The 21,848-nt window shown below is 46.0% G+C and overlaps 1 protein-coding gene across 2 annotated transcripts in view; it reads left to right on the forward strand.

The window, feature by feature from the left end:
- The window catches only part of Maf1 (repressor of RNA polymerase III transcription Maf1), a 35,868-nt gene extending 26,855 nt beyond the window's left edge, over window positions 1-9,013 (forward strand). For both annotated transcript variants that reach the window (XM_075668530.1, XM_075668540.1), the window contains one exon: window positions 7,935-9,013. In XM_075668530.1, the coding sequence (XP_075524645.1) occupies window positions 7,935-7,956 (22 nt within the window). In that variant the 3' untranslated portion in view covers window positions 7,957-9,013. The remainder of the gene's footprint in view (window positions 1-7,934) is intronic.
- Window positions 9,014-21,848: the final 12,835 nt, after the last annotated feature.

Raw genomic sequence — 21,848 nt, forward strand, 5'->3', positions numbered from 1 at the left:
ACATATCGGGGGCGCGTGAGAGTCGCGCATCCCCACAGCGTTAAAAAATCAGGTGTTATGGTATTCAATGAAAACGGTAAATAGACGGTGTCAATTCAGGGCCAGGAAGTACCACGGGTAAAAGAATATAAATACCTTGGTTTTTGGATAAACAAAGACGATAAATATCTGGAAACACAGGAAGAAAGAATAACAGCAAAGGGGAAGAGAAATGTGGCCATAATGAAACACAGATTGCTATGGGGATACAATAGGTACAAGGTGCTCCTGGGTATGTGGGAAGGTGTACTGGCTCCAGGACTTACATTTGGAAATGTGGTTCTTCTCTTGAAATCAGAGGTACATTCGGGACTCGATGGCAACCAAAGGTCAGTGGGTTGCCTCGCATTGGGCGCTCACAGGAAGACTACAAATGAAGCTGTGCAGGGTGATATGGGCTGGACAAGCTTTGAAGTGAGAAATGCTCACAGGAAAATTGATTATGAAGAGCGACTGAGGGATATGTAAGAAACGAGAGTTTTAAGGTATTTGTACAGGAAAAATGTTGATTCACAGCGGAGGAAAAGAACTAGGAAGCTTACCAGCAAGTATGCGACCTGTATGGTGAGCAACTTGGCAACAAAGAGCATCAAATGGAAAGTAAGGGAGCCTGAGATAATATCATGGGTGGTGGCAATGGAAAAGAAACCTGCTATGAGTAACTACTTAAGAGGAAAAAACGTAATCAGGAAAGAAACAGTTTATGGTAACTCAAAGGGAAGCTCATTATATTTCTAAGCAAGATCAGGATGACTTAGAACATGCACTTATAAAGCGAGATGTAAGAAGCAAGGGAAGAAGAAACATGTGCTTGCTGTGATAAAGCTAGGGAAATGATGGAGCATGTTTTATTAGAATGTGAAGATATCTGCCCAGTGGTCGATATAGGCATCTCTGGCCTCCTTGAAGCCCTTGGGTTCAGCGAGAGAAGGGGGAAAGTATACATGTCTGCAGTAGAGATTAGTAAGTGGCAATCGGAAGAGTGGTGGAATAACAGTAGGGAAACAACAAACGGAGTCATTCAAAAACAAAGTTCACAATAGGGGTTCACAAAGTTTGGTTATGGGAATTCCTCGTGGGTTTTTTTTTTTTCCTTTCCTTCTTTTTTTCTTCTTTAACATAGGTAGAACATCAGGCCACATAATAACAAGAGCTTAGCGGCGCAACCCACCGCCCTGTTCCAAAGGGGACACTCATAGCATCCATCCATCCGCTGGCAGCCATAGCCACACTGCGGCAACACTAGGCCTACCTACCACCCGCCGTGGTTGCTCAGTGGCTATGGTGTTGGGCTGCTGAGCACGAGGTCGCGGGATCGTATCCCGGCCACTGCGGCCGCATTCCGATGGGGGCGACATGTGAAATCACCCGTGTGCTTAGATTTAGGTGCACGTTAATTAAAGAACCCCAGGTGGTCGAAATTTCCGGAGTCCTCCACTCGGCATGCCTCATAACCAGAAAGTGGTTTTGGCACATAAAACCCCATAATTTTTTTTTAGGCCTACCTACTTCGACGTTCACTACCAAGCTTCTTGCTGTTTGGTGCTGTTTTTCATTGAAACAATTCGCTGCCGTTAGCAATGATGCTGACTCCGCCTTTATAATCCTCTCCAATGGCTTCAGAGTGCGGAAAGCATGGCGCGTTGCATGATGTCAGATGCCGAAATTCAACTTTGCCTCAATACAGCAAACTTACGTGGTGAAGCATACAGAAAGTTTGAAGGGGCAATTGTCACCGGACATAGTGTGTTTTCTTTAAAGGGCCCCTCACCAGTTCTGACCATATTATATTGAAAAGCCTAGAGCATACACTGCTTAATAACGATCAAGTCGGCAAAGTATTACATCGCTACGTGCCATGAGAAAACCTGAAATTTGAAATTGAACGCCATTTTCCCTTCTCACGGCCGCCACGCTCCAAGCCGAAGGATGACATACACGTACTAGTGCGCCTACACACACATGTTTGCACTGTGACGTCGCTCGTGGTGACATGTGACTTCGAGGATTATTCAAGGCAACATCTGTTACTTGTGTAATACGTTGCTTGAATAGACAGATTAAAACTTAGAGAAATAATAAAACATGCAAACCGAATGTCTGCATGTTTTTGTTATACTTTGCACCGCAGCAAGAGAGATTTACTTCTGTTTCGTCTGCTTGTTCAAACGTCGTGCAGTTGCACGCACAGACACCGAAACTACGTCATTTTCTACCTTGTACCAGGGCAGGATCATGCTCTATGATCTGCTTGTGTGTGCCTCAGTATTTGTGTAGCACTGACTTATACCACTAGTCAGGTGTCCTCATGCACAGCGCACAAACGAACCGAGACAATCACAACAGCTCGCATGCGACGGCGTCAGGGGAAGTGCACCACGCTGCAAAAAAGTGAGGAGAAAATAAATGAAGACGGGGCCCATGACGTATGCGTCACGCGATCTTCAAGGTCCGGTATGGGAGAAAGGAAGGAAGGAATTTCACGTGCAGAGGCCAGATGGCAACTGGAGAGAGGATTTCTCTTGGCAGTGGAGCTTGCGTCCTGAAATCATGGATTCACTGCACTGAAATGTTTCCATCTCAGCTATTAATGAGCTGATATAAAAAAAATTTGCGGCAAAACGCTCCCTAGAGGACACGTAACAACTTCCAACATATAACCAAAATTTGCTATGGGGCCTGGTGAGGGACCGTTTAATTATACACGCGTGCACCTGCCATCTCCTATCACAGTACAAGCATTGATCCGCCTAATAACTGACTGCAATTTGTAAATACGTGTGAATAAGCCTTGTGGAACTTCCCACTCATGTGTTAGCTCAGTGAACATGCGCCACTGCAGTTGAGTCCTTCATTCAGTTAGCTTCCTTTAATTCAAACTTCTTTTAATTCAAACAAATTTTCGATCCCCTTCAAGTTCGAACTATCGAGATTTTACTGTATTTGCACACCCCTAATATAAGAACATGTAATTTCCCCTGTGTTTTCCTTGGTCTTTTACTAAAGAGATGGGTTCCTTGATTCCCCTAGTTATTCTCACTCCTTGCATAGGGAAGGTCTCAACTTCGGAAGGTAGCATATATTGGCCAGTTGCATGCTCCAAAGATAATATGCTTTGTGACAGCTGCAGCTTAATGGATGTCCCACATCCACTGCCATGGCCACAAATGGTGCTGAATGACGCTTCCTGACTTGCCACTATTCCTGTTAAAAGGGGTCCTACCTGTTATAGACCTCTCCATGAGTACGTCAAGGCATTGGTGATGTCACAGTGGGACATCACCGGTGCACATGCAATGGCTTTGGTTGGCAAAATGCCACCTCCGCCAGCTCTTGGTGCGGTGCACTCGCATAGTGCTTAGTGCGGGTGTGCACCACATGGACGCTTTCTTTTTTTTTTTCTCCATGTACCTCCACAATCATCCTGTCAGCCAGATTATCAGTATTGTGTGCCGGGGAGCATTGGTGTGTAGTAAACTGTATGATAGAGATGATGGCAGTGCTGGTGTTATTACTTGCGGAAGTGAACAACATGGTAGTTTGTGGTGGACTGTGCAATGAAGGATAGAGACATTAACTATTCTTCAGAAATGCACCACATTTTTGCGGTGTGATAAAGTGTGCAGCGAAAAATATGGACGGTATGAGCTCACCTTTGCATAGGGAAATGGACCACTTTGTTGTATGGACGTGTGTGTGGTTGGTGTAATGTGTTATTAGCAATGCATCTGCTCTGCGAAAATGTGGACGTGCTTGACATGTAATGGGCCAGTTGCAGTGACGAGGCGTTGACAGAACTTCATGGCCTGTCATTTTTGTACACGTGGAAATAAATGAGATGCGCTGATCAGTAAACACATATATCTGAGTGCTGTCTGTGCTGTGTGAAGGGAAAAAAAATTTTAAGCATAAGCTATTGGCTTGAAGGTATGACTGTAAATGAGCTCCTAGCATGCTTTTTAACATTCTTTGAATAGCGTGTCCCTCGACACAAGGAATGTGCATGCACTACTAGCATGTTTTTACCACTGCCGAAGCTGTGCATGCACAAAAACTTCGGGATTGGGGATTGTACAAAAGGCAACTACTAAAATTATTTCACTTTATAGCAGATCTCATGGGTCTTAACCCTTTCCCTACCATAGACAAGCTGAGCTTGTCCACACGCTTTGTACCGCTCCCACCAAAGACGTCCTGTAGTCATCCATGCTGGAAGAAGCGCTCATGCACTGCTGCAGTCAAGCTACCCTGATGAATTTTGTTTAGTTCTTTTTGACTTCAACAGATGGTGCAGTAAAAAAATAAAAAGCACATTCAAAGCTTGCATTTTGGCTGATTAACGCTTCAATGCTGGCAACTAGGATTTAAAGATGGTGTCCTCTTCTGTGCGTGCACGTGCCAACAACGGCTTCGCTCTGGAAAAAAGGGGAAAAAAATTGCGAAAGATTTGTCGGACTCTGACTGTGAAGAAGTTTGGATTTCCTTTGAGAATGGCAGCGACGATACTGAGTAGCATACCTTCTCTGAGTCGTCAGATTCGGACGATGACAGCGTCTCAACGTGTCAGGAGCAGACAAGGTTTGTTTTCACGGCCGCGCCTGGCACAAAGGTAACTGTGACAGAGGATGGGAACTGTACGCCATATTTTGAATTGTTTCTAACGAATGAACTAACAGATCTTTTACTCGGTGAAGTCAACTGCTAGTCATACCTGGTGCAAGGAATGTGGAGTAGCACTCCACTATTCTGTGCTTCGAAATGTACCACACCAAGTCTACAATTTAGGGATCTGGCATCCCTTGCCACAAGCATGAGCCCCACTTGTCACAGTATTATTATTGAATTTCTAAATAGACATCTTTTGCAACGAGGACTACAGAAAGTCGGAGACGCTCTGCTGTGCAGTGCAGTGAAACCAATCCTCTCACCGTACTTTCAAAAATATATTTTGCAAGTATCTTACAAATAACATGCCTTTAAGGATATTTTCTTGTTTTGAGATTTGTAGAGTCATTTAGGCAAATAAAAAAAAAAATCGGTATCTTTATATTATTTTTGGCCAAAAAACTGTAGGGAAAGGGTTAACTAAAACAGTGAATTCCCTTCTTGTATTTCTTTTTTATACTTGCCATTGTGAAATGAAATTTATGCTGTGATGATGCACATAAACACGCAAAACTGGGTCTTCTAAAGTTAAAAGCAGCAATGGGCAGGCAGAACGAAGTAAATGCACAATAAATGATCAATTATTTATATGTGCTTTGTGCATTCACATTGCAATGAATTATAGGTAAAATTAATTCAAATAGTGTGTTTAACATCCTTAATCAGCAGAGATGTCTTATATGAAGAACACTTTAATCACCTGGAGTTTTTTACTTTGCACGTAGAGTATGGTAAAGGCTGTTTTTGCATTGTGCCCCCATCAGAATTTAGACCCCACCACTGGGTATACCTGATAATTGTTGACGAAGTTAATCTTGTATACCATGTAATATCAGAGTGAAAATAGACACAAATTAAGTACATTCCCGTCAGTGCAATGCATTGTCCGAAGACCATTCATTTATGTGAAGTGACCCGCCGTGGTTGCTCAGTGGCTATGGTGTTGGGCTGCTGAGCACGAGGTCGTGGGATCGAATCCCGGCCACGGCGGCCGCATTTCGATGGGGGCGAAATGCGAAAACACCCGTGTGCTTAGATTTAGGTGCACGTTAAAGAACCCCAGGTGGTCAAAATTTCCGGAGTCCTCCACTACGGCGTGCCTCATAATCAGAAAGTGGTTTTGGCACGTAAAACCCCAAATATTATTATTATTATTATGTGAAGTGTTGTTTTGGCACGGGGCAAATGTTCTTCTGTGGTAAAATACTTGCATTCAAAAGTCAATGAAATTTTTGTGACTCATCTACAGAAGAGCCATTCTTTTGAAATCACCATATGCTGACTTATAGGTACCATGCACTAGGAAACAACGCTACGTTGCTGTGTCAGCATATCGAGGACAGGTACTTTCAAAGCAAAATTAGTATAATCTGTCACTTCAATTAATTGTGATCACAGCAAATTAGGCACAAGCAATGCTCCTATGTGAAGAGATGTGGCTGGCTGAACGTTTTTTGCCAACCAGTGCCCACTTCGGAGGTATGGGCACTCACAGTGACGTTGCACTGTTTGCAAATGGGAAGAGGTCTAGGGCACTTATTTTTTATATGTCAGCACTGCCATGCAATCTCCGAGCTCATTTGGGCCATGGGCTATGTTTCAAATCATCTTGGGCTCGGTACCACATATACATTCGTATATCTGGTTTGCACCAGTTGCAAGGTGTCTTTTCTGCCAGTTTCATTTTCCTTTATTATGAATTGTAGTTTATCACGAATTCTCATGCATAATAAATGCTGTGAAATATTTATTCCCCTATGTTTTTCATTGCTTCATGAGGTAAAAATCAAGCCCCTTCATGAGCATCGATAATATGCTTCAGGAAGTTTGTAGTTGAAAGAACACTTGTTAACATTCATTACACTTGGTCATGGTTTTCTATATGTAGGAAGGCTATAGTTTTCATTCAAGGGGCAGTTTCATGTTGGGCAGGTGCAATAAAAGATAGCATGCTGAATATATGCCTGATAGCAGCCCATTTCAGAGGGTGGTTTATCAGTTTCGGGAGCAATGTGCTGCAGGTTTTCTGATCTTTAGTTCGCAGCACTGGCACAGTCTTCATCAAGTATCAGGCTCAAATATGGCTGTATGTATTAGACTCTTGGAAGTGCTGGAGTTTGTGTGTGAGGGGTATATTGATTGATTGATTGAGTATATTGATTCCAGATAAGCAGAGACATTTGTATAGTTAAACCTCGAAATAAGAAAGTCGGTGAAATTGGCAATTTGGGGGGGGGGGGGGGCTTCATTATATCAAAATTTTGTTGTATTGAAATGCGACCTTCAATGCAAATAAGTACAGTCACCGACCTTTTCTTTTCTTTTTTTCTTGCAGGGAAGGGGCTGCAAGATTTTCTGAATTATCTAACAGAAAAAACTAATTTGAATGAGAAAAATTCATTTTGTTGAAGTTCAGAGTATGTGATGAAAAATAGTTTCATGCCATGTCGATGATATCTTCACATCAGCTGTCCAAATTAAGCGAAGCCAGCCACACTTTCTCAAGTCCACTCCGCCCCTGCAGCTGATAGCGTCACACTCAGTAGGACAAGGCTATCATGAAATGTGCCAACACCGAGACTCAAATGCTTTGTCTGCCTCCCGCTTCATCGAGTCTCCGAAATTCGAGATATGCAACCTCCAGTACTAAATTTGTGGGAACACATTGTACATAATGCCATGCAATCTTGGCATGCCCAAACACAGGGTTCGCAGTCTGCTCAGCTGCACTGACAGCCATGCGGAACCACGGCCATGCCAGAAAAGGAAACACTCATCAACCTGTTCCCCACTCGTGCACGCTTGATCACATTACTGCACCCTCGCAGGCTTGCAATAGCACCTAAAGCACACAGCTCGCGTGGCACTATAGGATCTTATTGCACTTGGACCTTGTATGGAACAGGACACTGCTTTGCATGGGCAGTCGGTCGTGCAGCCCCTTGTAATTCAACCATTTTACTATGTGCATCCATGGCGATTTCCATTTATTGCCTTGGTATTCCTTCGTGGCGGCAGAGAAATTTTATGTTTGTCTTGTATAGACGCTCTTTGTTATATATTAAAATTCAAGATACATGGTGTCTTATAAGAAGTTATAAAAAGTTAAATAATTTGTTATATCAAGTATTTCATTATATTGAAGTTTGAGGTTTCATTATACACAAATGTACTTCAGTGGTGGTTGTGATCTAATGTCCTGAATGTTTACTACTGCTTTTTCCCTGCAGAGCCACACAAGAGGCATTTTAAGAGTGCGCCTCAAGAATTATGAATCGCTCCAGCAGCAAGCATCCATACAACTTGCACCAGCCACATCACTGGAATCTCCCGTCCGCTTTTTGCACCTGCTCATTCAGTACATTCACTACATTTTCCACATTAGCGCACAAGCCATATAATTGGTTGATCACAAGGTACCCTAAAAAATTTGTACATACAACTACATTGTGTACACATCAAACATATGCCAATTTTTAACTGTACAGTCAAGGATTTTAGACAAAAATCTCGCTTTATTGCCCGGTAAAACAAATAGTACCTGCCTTTAATGAAACATCCCTTGCCTTTAAGTTGCACTTTCTCTGCTGTCTGTCTTTTCTGTGTTACTCACTGCATCCAGATAGTGCAGGATACTAGAAAGGGCTCTTTCAAACCACACCAGGATTGCGATAAACTACGGCTTTTTGAAAATGACCATGTCATGAAAGGAAAATTTTATTTAAACTTTGTTAGGAACTCTGCAGTTATCTCTGCTTGTTACTCTGATCTAGATAATACCTAAGCAATAAGCTGTAATAGACTAAAGTTCTTTTTCTTGTCTGCTTTTTCTCTATTGTCTGTCTGCTGAGAGATTGTCATGGCAAAGCAGAATTGCCTGCCTAGTTCCTTCTATGTGTGGTGAGTTTGCATACCTACATCATCATTGCTTATATTAATGAAGTTGCAGCAGTGATCTGCAACATCAGACATAGACATGTCAGAACGTGGCTTTTTGTCAAATAGATGTGTTTTCTTCTGCATAGCCAAATGATAAATGCTGTTCTTTGCTTGTACACGTAGCCATTTGCCAGTACAAACTATAAGAGAGCACTTATAGTAGCAAACCCATCTGTTGTGTTCTTTGCAATATTTTTTTTCCCCATCGGCTGCATGGTATGACAAGGCAGTAGCTGCCACTTGTTGTTCTGTAATACCGGTTTAGTGTGTGAAAAGCAAGATGGTATGTGCAGTTTTAAACGTTTCATTTTAATGTACATTTTACAGCTATTTAATCCAGAATGAATAAAAAAATTTGGTGTTCCTTGCATTTTATCACTGGCATCCATCTGAGCATGCCATACTTGCATGCATAGTGATTTAATAGCAGCAGCAGATATTCTTTGTTATGCATACTTTTTTTAAGACTATACAAACTTTAAAATATCTGTGGCAGTCGCCACAATTCTAGTCCTTGAACTGCATTTCTCGAAGCGTAGACATTTATGAATTTTAGCCAGAGAGTTCACAAGGCATATCCATTTGAATGAATCTCAGGATGACGCCAGTTTCAAGATTCCCATAGTGTGTGACAAAATACATTGGCATTCCAGTTATACCTGTGCTTCCATGCATAAAATGGTGTTTCATTAAAAAAATGGAACAGCATTTTTTCTGCAATTTTGAAGGCCTATATCGAAACTGGTGCTATCCTCAAAATTTATTCCAAGTGGATATATGCCTTTCAAACTTGCCAGCTATAAGTCGTAACTTCCAATATGTGCCATAAAATAACTAGTTAAAGCCTTAATTTGTGAAATGAGTCAATTATGCATTTGGATTTATTCTGAAAGTAATGCAGGGTGTCTACCAACCAGAGATTCTCGGGGATTTGCAGTCCTGAAATACTCTGGGAAAACTCGGGGAATTTGTGCTTCTATCAGGGAAAATTAGCTGTAATTTTATTGAAAGGGAACGGAAGTAGCGCTAATGCTGGCTGTAAAACAGCCTTTTGACGCCGTGTCGTCGGCTGGAGGAGTTGTCAGTGTACAGTAAACGACCGATTTTCCGGACGCCCTATTTTTGGGACATTCCCAATAACCTGGACAGCTTCGCGGCACCACCACGTACCCCATAGAGTCAATGTATAAGAACATCTGAAATATCGGACGCAAGAACCCTTTTTTTGCCGTGACCGTAGGTCAGGTACAGCCGCTGTCGGTCGTGGCACCGAGTCTGCCTTTCTAATCCTCGCGCATTGCTTCAAAGCTCGGAAAGCACAGCGCGTTGCATAATGCCGGCTCTTGAAAGTCAGCTTCGCCTCGACACAATAGTGTTACGCGGTGAAGCTTACGCGAAGTATTGTGGTGAGAGAGTAAAACATCTTTATTAATAATATCTGAATGGCGAGAGCAGTGTGGGAGGAATATTGTGGTGATCATACCAAGAGTGCATAGGGCAATAGTCGCGGGGCACGGTATGTATTCCTTAATTAAAGACACGTGCACCCGCCGTCTCCTATCACAGTGCGAGCAGCAATACGCCTAATAAGTGTACTGGTAGGCCTTCAGAGCTTTTTCGGTCGTGCCTGTGGCGACTTGAGCCCTTGGGGGTAGTAAAAGGCATGCATTCAGCATTCATTTTTTTCAGACTGCCCGATTTTTCGGAAGTTTTAGCGGCCCCTAGGGAATCCGAAAAATCGGAGGTTGTCTGTACAACTGACCAAGAAGGTGCTTTGAACAAAAACTATTCCATACAGTATTCAAATTGGATTTTGCGAAGGCACTCGGGGAAAACTTGGGGAATTAGGAAATGTCAACTTGGTAGGCGCCCTGTAATGGCGTTAAAACCGCTGGTCAGGTTGTCGTGCAATTTCTGGTAAAATTTTTTGCCTGTGTCGGAAGGCCACCGGAACGTGAATCTCTTGCACCAATGCTCAATAATCAGTTGAGTGAAATACAGCAAAACATTGTTAACACGACCCGCTTAATAAGTAATTCCGGTTTAAAGGAACTAGCAACCGATGTTTAAGGACCTAATTTTTTATGGCTCAACGCATAGCTCAACCTCGGTAGTGTTTACGTTGTTAGTGTACTAGATTACACTATAGTTTACATATGCAGCGGTTACTTCCGAAAGCGCGTGGATATTTTGTAGGCAAATATTTTCCATCTGAGCAAGAGGCCCTCCTCCAGCAACGCTAAGAAGTGAGAGCGATGTCCATAGCCCGCCTCGCAAATTGTGAAAGCACCCATCCTGCTTTCACAGGAGTGAGTGTAATTTTGGTTAACCACCTACATTTTTACCTTTTCAACCACTTTTGAAAATAAAAAGCTCGTACAATAAGTTCGTGTTGTTGTACAGACCTTTCTTTCTACGGCGCTATACGTCATTGCTCGCTGGCCCCCGTCGTCGTCGTCCTGTCGATAGACGAGTCAAGCCAACTCATCGAAAACGGAGATGAAGGCAGCGCTATTGGCGGCGAGCTCGACCACTGGAAAAGCTAGCGCCACCGTCGGCGTGACGTCCATGAGGGATCACGTGGACACAACGGCCGCGTCGGCTGCTTCCGAAGCGCTGAAGCGAGCTGAAAACGAAACTTTAAAGTCCCACCTGCGCCGCGGTTCTGATTAAGTGGTGAGGCTTTACCGCCTTGGGTGTCTGCTTGACAACATTTGAAAGTACTATAATGGGTAATAATAATAATATTTAGGGCTTTACGTGCAAAAACCCCTTTCTGATTATGAGGCACGCCGTAGTGGAGGACTCCGGAAATTTTGACCACCTGGGGTTCTTTAACGTGCACCTAAATCTAAGCACACGGGTGTTTTCGCATTTCGCCCCCATCGAAATGCGGCCGCCGTGGCCGGGATTCGATCCCGCGACCTCGTGCTCAGCAGCCCAACACCATAGCCACTGAGCAACCACGGCGGGTACTATAATGGGTAGGTGGCTGCCTTTGGAGGCGTGCGACATGGTAGGCTACTGCTCGGTGCAGCAGTGCCGGACGTACGCAACGGAGCCCGGTGTCAGCCTTATTCACACGTATCCGTAGGGCAAGGAGCTGCGTGAAGCTTGGCTGGCGAAACTTGGAACTGGCAGACAGCCATCGGCTACAACTCGGGTATGCAGCAAGCACAGACGCGAGGAACATTTCTGCTACGGCGCCGAGACTGCGCGATGTTCGGTGACTAGCAGAAAACGCGCACTGAGACGCTCGCCCGCGCCCGCTGCCCGGAAATGTCATGGCGGTTTGGTCTATGAACTTGTTCATGCTAGATACTAGCAAGTTCACTGGAACGGAAAGGGAGCAGTACGACGCACATTAAAAAAAGGCACGGCATATGGTCATGTTTGTGTTATGAATTAATGCACTGGATTACGAAAATCAAGCAGAGGGAAATCGCACGCTGAGAAAAACCGATAAACATACAGTGCGACGCAACTTCAGAAATAATGTTGAAATGTCCAAGAATTTAGAAGACAAAAAAAGATTGAATCGTCGCGACGGCACATCACAGTCGCCGTAGCTAGGCGTCGAAGTCTCTATAACGGAATTATTTTTGAACAGTTCTGATAGCGTCCACGCAACAATGGTTGCTAGTGTACTGTCAAATGCTCATATATGCTGCGGCCTAAAGCTCACGGCATGGTGCGAAAACGCGCTCACAGCGAAAGTAAAACATTGTGCGCGGACGTGCATGCAGACGCGCAGTCTGTCGCTGCGAACTCGTGCGATCGCTGGATTGAGGCTCCATTCGGTTATGCCCCATTTGGATATACGGACAGCCCACTATAAGAACATATTTCACATAGTTTACTCTCAGCGTTTAGCCTACCTTTCACGCAAGAAGCCGGTTCGGGAGACTCCATCGCGGCGACCGCGCGCAGTGGCGTTCATGTACTGTACGTATTCGGTAAAAAGATAGCGTCTGTAAACGATTCTGTGCTTTCAGTTTGCCAAAGATTATTATATCGACAGTCAAAAACTTCCCTCGTTTTGAGAGTGCCTGCATAAATGTCCAGGGGGGCTGCCGCGTGGTGTTTTTATTGAGCGCCGTAAGCGAAACCTATGAGGAGCGCGCTGCATGATCCCTCATACTACGCAAGTGAGGCGCTTCCGACAGATGGCGACTCCGTAACTCCTCGCCGCCAATAGCAGCACCACTTTTCTACTCGCTACAAACGAAGGCCTATCTGCACATTGCAAGTTAGAAAAACACTTATAACAGAAAAAACTGTACTGTATTGCAATACTAATGAAGAAACTAGGAACCGCGTGCACTAATAAAAATTGGCTGAAGGATTAGCTTGGTTAAGCCTGGAAGATTGCGAAAGCAATACCCTTGGCTGCGCCTTGGTTCGGCTGATCATCATCCGACTTAGCGCAAGGCAGCGCGCCGACCACTGCGAGGAGCCGAGCTGTAGCCCCATTTATCCTCCTAGCGTGACGTCACACCAGCGAGCGCCCTCTCTCGGTAGCGCCGCAGCAGCGGCGCGCAAGGCTTCGCCTCCACCATCGATGCCGCGAGCTGGGGCCCCGTCTCTCGGTCTGGCGTGACGTCACACGGTCACGTGACGCGCAGCTGTGTAAGGAGGCGCCACGACCACCGATGGGCCGAAAGTGCTAGCAGTATTGCTTTCGCAATAAAAGGTCGCGTGGTTGACCTCTTTCGCATCTTGATGCTTACGCCGCGTGTGGCGCCAAAAGTAATTTTTTTGTGACTTTTAGCGAAGAATTTGAAATATAAATTATAATATACGTTTAATGAGAAAAACATAGCTCGTTTAGCCACTATGGTAGGCAATCTTAAATTTCCATCAGCGGGCTTATCTCGATTCATGGTTTGAGCGGTTGTCTGTCTCATTAAAAGGTGAAATTTGCATATAGCCCGCACCCCAACTTTACTGTTATTTTTTTTTTGAATTCTTGGTGCGGATTATATGCCCAAGAACACGGTACCAGAAAGCATGGGACAGGGTGTCTACCAAGTTGACATTTTGAAATTCCCCAAGTTTTCCAGACTTTCCCTGAGTGCCTTTGCAAAATTCCCTGAGTGACACAGAACATTGTTTTATATGAAGACGGGCTGACACCATGTCGCCCGATGCTGTCAGTAAGCATGTAAGCGTGTTGAAAAATAAAAAAAACGACTTAATCCAGTTTGAACAGTAAGGAGTAATGTTTATTCAAAATAGAAAACTGAAGGGGGTGGGTTAGTAAAATGTACAGCGAATAAAATGGTATAGCCCATTGCAAATTGAGTCGGGACATTTTCAAATACGAATAAAAAGATGCACACAGGAGCTAATATTTTCGAATATGAGCTATTTTTATCAACTGATAGCAAGTTCATTGGTATGAGTCCCGAACTGTCACAAGTGAGATTTTCTCTCAGCAACTAGCTGTCCTGACATACTCAAAGCGGCGGTGGCGCGCGTGAATGGAAGGGCTTTAGACATACTCTCTGTCCCCGCACAATGCCTCAGTGTTGCCTTTCAGTGCTTTAAAGAATTTAGTTTGGTTCGCATGAGGGACACCTGCATCTCGATCGTCGTCAGCCAACACTTTGTTTTCAGAGCTCAAGCTCCTTCAAAGAAGCGGCGGCACACTTCCTTGCCAATGCGAAGGTTTTGGGTTCGGTTCCCACCTGCGGCAAGTTGTTTTTTCATCCACTTTAATTTCCATTATTTATCGTTTCTTCATTCTATTTATTAAGCACAAGTAATTTCCCCTATGTTGTCCTTGGTGTCAGTGTTTGTTGGCTTCTCATGATATGACTAATAAAAATCGGGCCCCTCGGTTAACCCCCTTTCTTCTCGTTTACACACACACACACACACACACACACACACACATATATATATATATATATATATATATATATATATATATATATATATATATATATATATATATATATATATATATATATATATAGGGCACGTGGTGGTGCCGCGAAGCCGTCCGCAAGCATTATCGGGCATTTCACAAAAATCGGACGTCCGGAAAATCGGTCGTTGACTGGACACTGGCAACTCCTCCAGCCGACGACACGGCATCATAGACAATTCGTTATGATTCCTCTCTTTACTTAATTATTTACTTATTTACTTACTTTCGGAAACTGGCATAATGCAACGCGCCGCGCTTTCGGAGCTTCGAAGCCACTGACGAGGATTACAAAGGCCGAGTAGCGAACGTCGAAGTGGCTAGGCCTAGCGTTGCCGTGCGAGAGCGCCGGTTCGAGGAATAATGCCCTTTCGGAGATGCGGTCACGGTAAAAAGTCTGGAAAATCAGATGGCGAAGGGTTGTTGCGTCCGAAATTTCATACGTTCTTATACGTTGACTCTATATGGCGTACGTGGTGGTGCCGCAAAGCCGTCCGCATAATCGGGCATGTCCCAAAGATCGGGCGTCCCGAAAATCGGTCGTTGATTGTACACTGGCTGCTCCTCCAGCCGACGACACAGCGTCAAAGACAATTCGTTACGATTCCTCTTTTCCTCGAGTCAGCATTAGGCTGACTTTCGTTCCATATCAATAAAAAACTGACAGCTAATTTTCCCGATAGAAGTACAAGTTCCCCGACTTTTCCCTGAGCATTTCCTGATTATTCAAATTGCCTGAGAATTCCCGGTTTTACCGGTTGGCAGACACCCTGATGGAAGCTGTGGCAGAAACATACGTGGACGCCTTAGGAAATCTGCAGTTACAATAATTCTCCCCAGAAAAGAGAAAAAAATACCAGTTAAGGACGTCAGGTGAAGACACTATTATTATGCGAAAGCGTCTATTGGTCCAATATTGAGCGAAAAAGCCGGCGTCTGTCGTCTGTAGCAGCGAAACGGCAGGCAAATTCCCATTGGCTGCGACGCCACGTCAGGAGCACGCCTCGACGGGGCAGAGTGGGCGAAAGAGAACACCTGCTGCATCAATAGTGCGTCAGGCGCTGCGTGAGGGGAGAGGGCATCGCCGTGTCGGTTTCTCCGGCGTTACGGGACGTGCTCTGCATGGGCTCTCGCTTTCCAACTCATTTTCGGAGGTCGAACCGATTCAGCATCCTGACCGCTGCCTTCAATCGACGCGGCAAGTCACTGAGATCACTTTGAGACCACCCCGACCCCAGTGAGTGACATTTTCACCGTTTGTCGTCTAACTGAACCCCCCTCCGGCTCTTGGCGACCACGGCAGCCGCAGGCGCCCAACGGAATCGCTAAGCCTAGACGTGTAGACGTGGCCTAAGTTTTGGCCTGCCGACGGCTTTGTACAGGAGCTCTGACTGGGGACAGTGGCGCATTTTCGACCAACCTTCATGAATCTGCATCGCATCAAGTGAGAACCTCTGTCTTACATGCACGTTCCGGTACATTTTAACGTTTTTCCTTCCGTGAACGCCGCCGGCACCCACAAGCCCTTTATGTCCAGATGGAGGACGCTCCGACCCAGAAAGTTGCGACGGACGCTGTGGTCGCGTCTGCTGCAGCGGCGATGGACACGACTCCGGCCACGACCACTAGTGACGAAACTTCCCGATCCAGCGAGGACGGCTGTGCATGGGTGCTAGTCCAAGGGAAGCGCCGCGCACGCAAAGGCAATACCTCCCAACTGCGTCGGCCCGTCATGTTGCGGCCACTCCCCTTACCTTTCCACGACTACAAGGCCATCCTGCGTCCACATGGAGGGCTACGTTTGGACCAGTGGGCTCGTCTCACCCTGACCCGGGCCACTGGGGAGGCCGCAGGCTTGTTTTTCGCCTACGCCCGGAACAGGATCTTGCCGTGATAAACACGCCGGTTGAACACATCGCCTTGAACCTGTACATCGTCCAACACCTTCGCCTGGGCCAGCGCACCTGTCCCGTTTCGGTCTACATAGCGGCACCGGACAACTCACGTAAATTAAGCAATCATCTCCGGTGTGGATCTGGAAACGATCCCGTCCGAACTTATGGATCATCTCGTTACGCCGGGCTTCACTGTCTTGCAGGCACGTATGATGGGCAAATCGAACACGGCCCTCCTCACCTTCGAAGGACTCTGGGTTCCCCACTACGTTCGCTACTACGGCGCCGAATACCGCTGCTACGTGCATCGTCCCCGCCAGCAATTCTGCACAGTTTGCCTCCAGTTGGCACATCGCTCTGACAACTGCCCCACGCCGGACCGCATCGTATGCGAGATATGCGGCGTTGATAACCCGATACCGGGACACTCTTGCTGGCCCAAGTGCTGCTCGTGCGGGGGCGATCACCCCACCACAGACGCGGGCTGCCCCGCCCGTATTCGGCCCCCCTTCAACAAGGAACGGGTTCGGAAGATATTTCAGCAGTAGCAGGCGCAGCGGCAGCAGCAGCAACAACAACAAGTGAATTATTAGCCTACACCTTCATCCCGATCAAGGTCCCGGTACCGAGCGAAGTCACGAAGCAAGGCCAGCACTCGCACTCGCCCCAGGACTGAGTCACGCCCGCCACCAGCAAAACGGATGACCACTTCACAGAACGCTACCCCATTGAAGACACTCCGGGCGGACCAGTTGCCAAGAGAACAAAGCCAGCAACCCAAGACCTCCAAGGCCGAGCACAACTTGGCGGAACCTCTGGAGGTAAGCTGTGCGAAGGGTCCTCCTCTGCTCTCACCCTCCTTTCCTGCTCCGTCCCCCAACTCCACTTCACCCTCACAGACCACACAGAGTTCCCACATGAATGCGCATCAGCAGCTTCGTTCTGAACTGGAGGCTAAGATGCAGGCTCTGGATACCCGACTTAGACGCGAGATACAGGCCGCGTGCGCCAACGTTCGACAGGAGTTCCGCGAAATGCTTAATGAGGCAGTGTCTGCACTAAAAGACACAATCAACAAAACGGTGATTACACTCCACGACCTGATAACGAGCAGCATCACCGCTCTACCCAACGAGATACAGCAGGAGACCCAGCGGAACATACAGCAAATCCACCAGGAGCTCGCACCCGTCCAGACAACTACCCCTAGCACAAAACGCTCTCACCAATATACGCGCCCATCAGTCCTCAAACCCGAAGATGGGGACGGGTAACGCGGACCAACTCGTCGTATGACAATGGAACTGCAAGGGGTTCCACCGCAAGCGGGGCCCCCTGCAGCAATACATTGCCACGACCACGGTGGCTCGATACTGATATCATTCTGCTTCAGGAACCCAACTGCACCCCCTCCCTCGCGGGATACGAAGCGCACAGCAGCAACTCGCAGCTCGTGGGGGCCGTCGTGTCCAACCGCTTAACGGTCCTGACTCATTCCGTGGCCACCAACATCCCTCATGAAATTTTAGAAGTCATCACACACCATAAACGCAGCGAAAGTATCTTTATTCTAGATATATACAGTTCCCCCCGTGCCCGCACCCACAATTTCCACTACCTGTTTACTGAGTTTATCAAGCTCGGGAGCAAATTGTTGATCTGCGGAGACATCAATGCACCGAACCCGGTCTGGGGGTACCTGGCCGAAGGCAATAGTGAAAGGGACGAAGTTAATTGTGGGATGGGAAATGCAACATGTGCTTCACATTGCTTTCTGATCCCGCGCAACCCACCCGCATCGGGAACAGTGTCACGAGAGATACGTTTCCCGACCTCACAATGATGCGCGGCACTGGAGCGGTCCTGTCCAGACGAGAATTTAGGTAGCGACCACTACATCGTCGTAACCACCCTTCCTCTCAGCGACTCTCGCCGACCCGAGCGCCCGGTTTGTATAACGGATTGGGCTCGATTTCGGGAGCGTCGGACCGCCGCTCCAAAAGCGGGTGGGTACAAGAACTGGCTCGCAGCCCTCACAGCAGACCTCGAGACAACTACACGCGCGATCACTACTACGTCTGCCAATTCCAACGTTGACCCACACCTGCTCCACCTGTGGGACGCCAGGAGGGGGCTGAAGGAGGAGGCAGTATCTGAATCGCAAGGGGGGGGGGTGCAACTACGGGTTGCCCGTATCACGCGAGAAGGGCAGGACTTCGCTCAGACTCTTACCAGTAACAACTGGAAATGATTCTGTGACCGTCTGTCCGGCACGCTGGGCACGGCTAAGACGTGGGCAATTCTCCGAGCACTGATAGATTCACCGGGCACCAAGACGCAGACACACAACCCAGGTAGCACAAAAGAGATACGTAACGTTTCCGTAGCGTTTATCCAAGACGATAAAAACGGGTTAAAGAAGACACGAATGAGAGAACTTCGGCGGGAAAACGTCGTATATCTCTGCTAATGTCCGGCTTAATTACTTTCTTGAGACGATCTAGAACAGGTCTGCAAGACGTATTCGAAAAGCTGGTCTAGAAATAGGATTGGGAAAGACACAAGTAATCCCTTTGCCAAAACTATTCGTAACCAATTTCTAAACGTTTTTAGGACGTTATCAAAAAGCTGGTCTAGAAGCGGTCTTGAAAGGTTTACGATCATCTGAAGCTAATTTTCGCGGGTAACGGGCGCGATCAGACATCGTTGTTCAAAACACGCGTTTAGTTTCGCCTCACGCGACTGGCCTATGCCGCGCAGACGTCGTCAGCCGCACCCATTGGCACGGCCTAGGCCGATCGCGTGAGGTGAAACTGATCGGGCGTTTCGAACAACGATCTCCAATCGCGTCCCAGATGAGTAGAAGCGTTGGTGTTGACTGTAAGAGCCATGGCGCAGTGCCAAGCACTGATCCCCGCATGGCCGGCGCATCCTCTACCAAGTCGCACGAAAATGAGCCTGTTAGGAATAATAAATCCTTAATACCGCCTTTAGTAAGCTACGATGCTTACAACCACAATGGGAATGACATCCTGCAAAGAACAAATGGCCACGTCTTGGCAGGTGGCCAGACCAAGCCCTTCATGCCAAGAGTGCATGAAATGAGAACATTGTGACAAAGCAAAAACACTTTATTAAAATGTAATGCTTATGCAAGGTTCGAACAAACTGTGTGAGAAATGCAAATAGAAGTAAAAGTACATCAACAATGACAAAAGTCGCAGAAAGGATTCGTAATGAACTCGAAAGTGAACATTCACTAGCACATAAACAAAATTCCAAGTACACATACAAAAATGAACAGAAAAACCTGGAGTGTACTAAAGTGTCTAATTTATCATAGTAAAGTGCGCGTGCTATTAGATGGACTAGAGTTATGTAGAAGTGACATAGGAGCGAATGGAAGAAGTAGACTGAAAAATGCAAGAGTATGAATTGGATGATAACTGCCTCCAAGCAATGTTACCAATCATCTAGAAGCTTGAAAAGAGCACAAAAAGAAATACCACCGCATAACATCATAAAACAATCCTGTGACAGAAATAAAAAAAAATGGGAACAATGCAAAATTGGAAATAATGCCTTTAGGATATATCAAAGAAGGTAATGGCGAGAAAAAATAACCATACAATAAAAAAACAATAAAGTGAAATTAGTACAGAATACTTAAACGGGGGATTCAGTGTAACAAGTGAACACTACTGTAGTACAGCGAACGATGAGACAGTAATGCTGCATCTTGCCACTTCAGAACGTGAGAAATGAATATGCAAGCCTCATATTAGAAACTTACATAAACATGGAAATAAACTGGAATGCACTGGAAGCTGCATTTGTGTAACAAAGGAAGCAATGGTCATAATAAATAGTAAGTGTTTTATCTAAAAAGCCCTTTACAAGAGGCAAAGTTGTACCTCTCTGGCAAAAATAAAGTTGCAACGAATAATTTGCAAACCAGCAAATACATTAATTAGCACGCTGACATGTCACACTTTGCGCACATCTCCACTCTCCTAAAGTAAAAAAAAGCACACTGTATGAGAAAAACGTTTAACACATGTAGCCCAGAGCAAATTCTTTGCCAGTTCACTCACACTTTCACATCCAAAAACATTTGCCACAAAGTCCAGGCACAGTTCCACTGATGTTTACCAATTCACCCCCACTTTCACGTCCAAAAATATTTGGCACACAGTCCAGGCAGAGCTTCATAGATAAACAGCTTGAGAGCACCCTACTGATTATTGTGGAGTCCCGCTGCTGGAAATAGAACTGCCGCACATGCTGGTAGTGGTTTCAATGTAGACACACTTGCTGCCCTGGACAGGTATGCTCAGATATCTGCACTGGTGCTCCATTTTGTCGAAGTAGACACATTGATGCACTACGCTGGTAATTGGAATGTTTTGAATGCACAAGTATTGGCTTCACCAGAAAGACTTGCCCACATACCACCACTGGCATATATATGCACTTGCTCTTCACTCAGTAGCATTGAACTTAAAGTGTTCCCTATGTGGGAGCCATGTGTAAAACCGGTGTCACACGACCACTCTCGATCGCGATCAAGCCCGATCCGGATCGAAATTATCGATGCGACTGGCTCACTCTCGTAGCTTGCGCAGAGGAGCCAATCACGACCGAGAAATTCGATTTGTAAGGGACTGGATAGCGGCTAAAAGAGCCCCGTGTGAAACCGGTATCAAATAATGCACAGACGTACGCTAGGAAAATGTGTTGCACAAGGACAAAGAACTGCGACATGCCCTGTTGTGCGAAGCGCGCGAACAGAACACATGTGTATATATATAAACTGCGAGAGCGCTTCGCGAACTCCATGCGCACACATGGCACCCCCACGAACTCGGCAGGCCGCCGTAAAGCGCGAAGGGCGCACAGCGTACATTCCGACACATGTCCCAAGCTGCAAACAATCGTACTACCTAAAGCATACACGTTATTTTATACCAAGGGCATACTCGACTCACGTATGCAGTATCCACAAGCGAGTTATGCAGCGTACATGCTGTATCCATTCGCCAAATAGCAAAATTGATAACAAGCACAAAGCTACAAGGGACTCAATACATTACTACCATTTGAGGCGTCAAATAAAATCGAATTTGGCCGTTTCATATATTGGACACAATATATGGACACATGTGGTACCCGGTAATACCATGAAATACCCATCACGTGGGTAAAGGGGGTGAAAACACAATTGAGAACCTGAAGCGCAAACGATAAAAGCACGGTATGGTGCACGCAAAATTCTGTCAGTGCGCTGTAGCGCGAGGGAAGAAAATAGGGCGAGCACTTGACCTCACCTTTTGAGATACCGCACTAGTACTGAATCATTTAAAAAAAAGCCTGTTTGA

This window comes from Dermacentor variabilis, chromosome 1 (genome assembly GCF_050947875.1).
Source record: "Dermacentor variabilis isolate Ectoservices chromosome 1, ASM5094787v1, whole genome shotgun sequence".
Lineage (NCBI taxonomy): Eukaryota > Metazoa > Arthropoda > Arachnida > Ixodida > Ixodidae > Dermacentor > Dermacentor variabilis.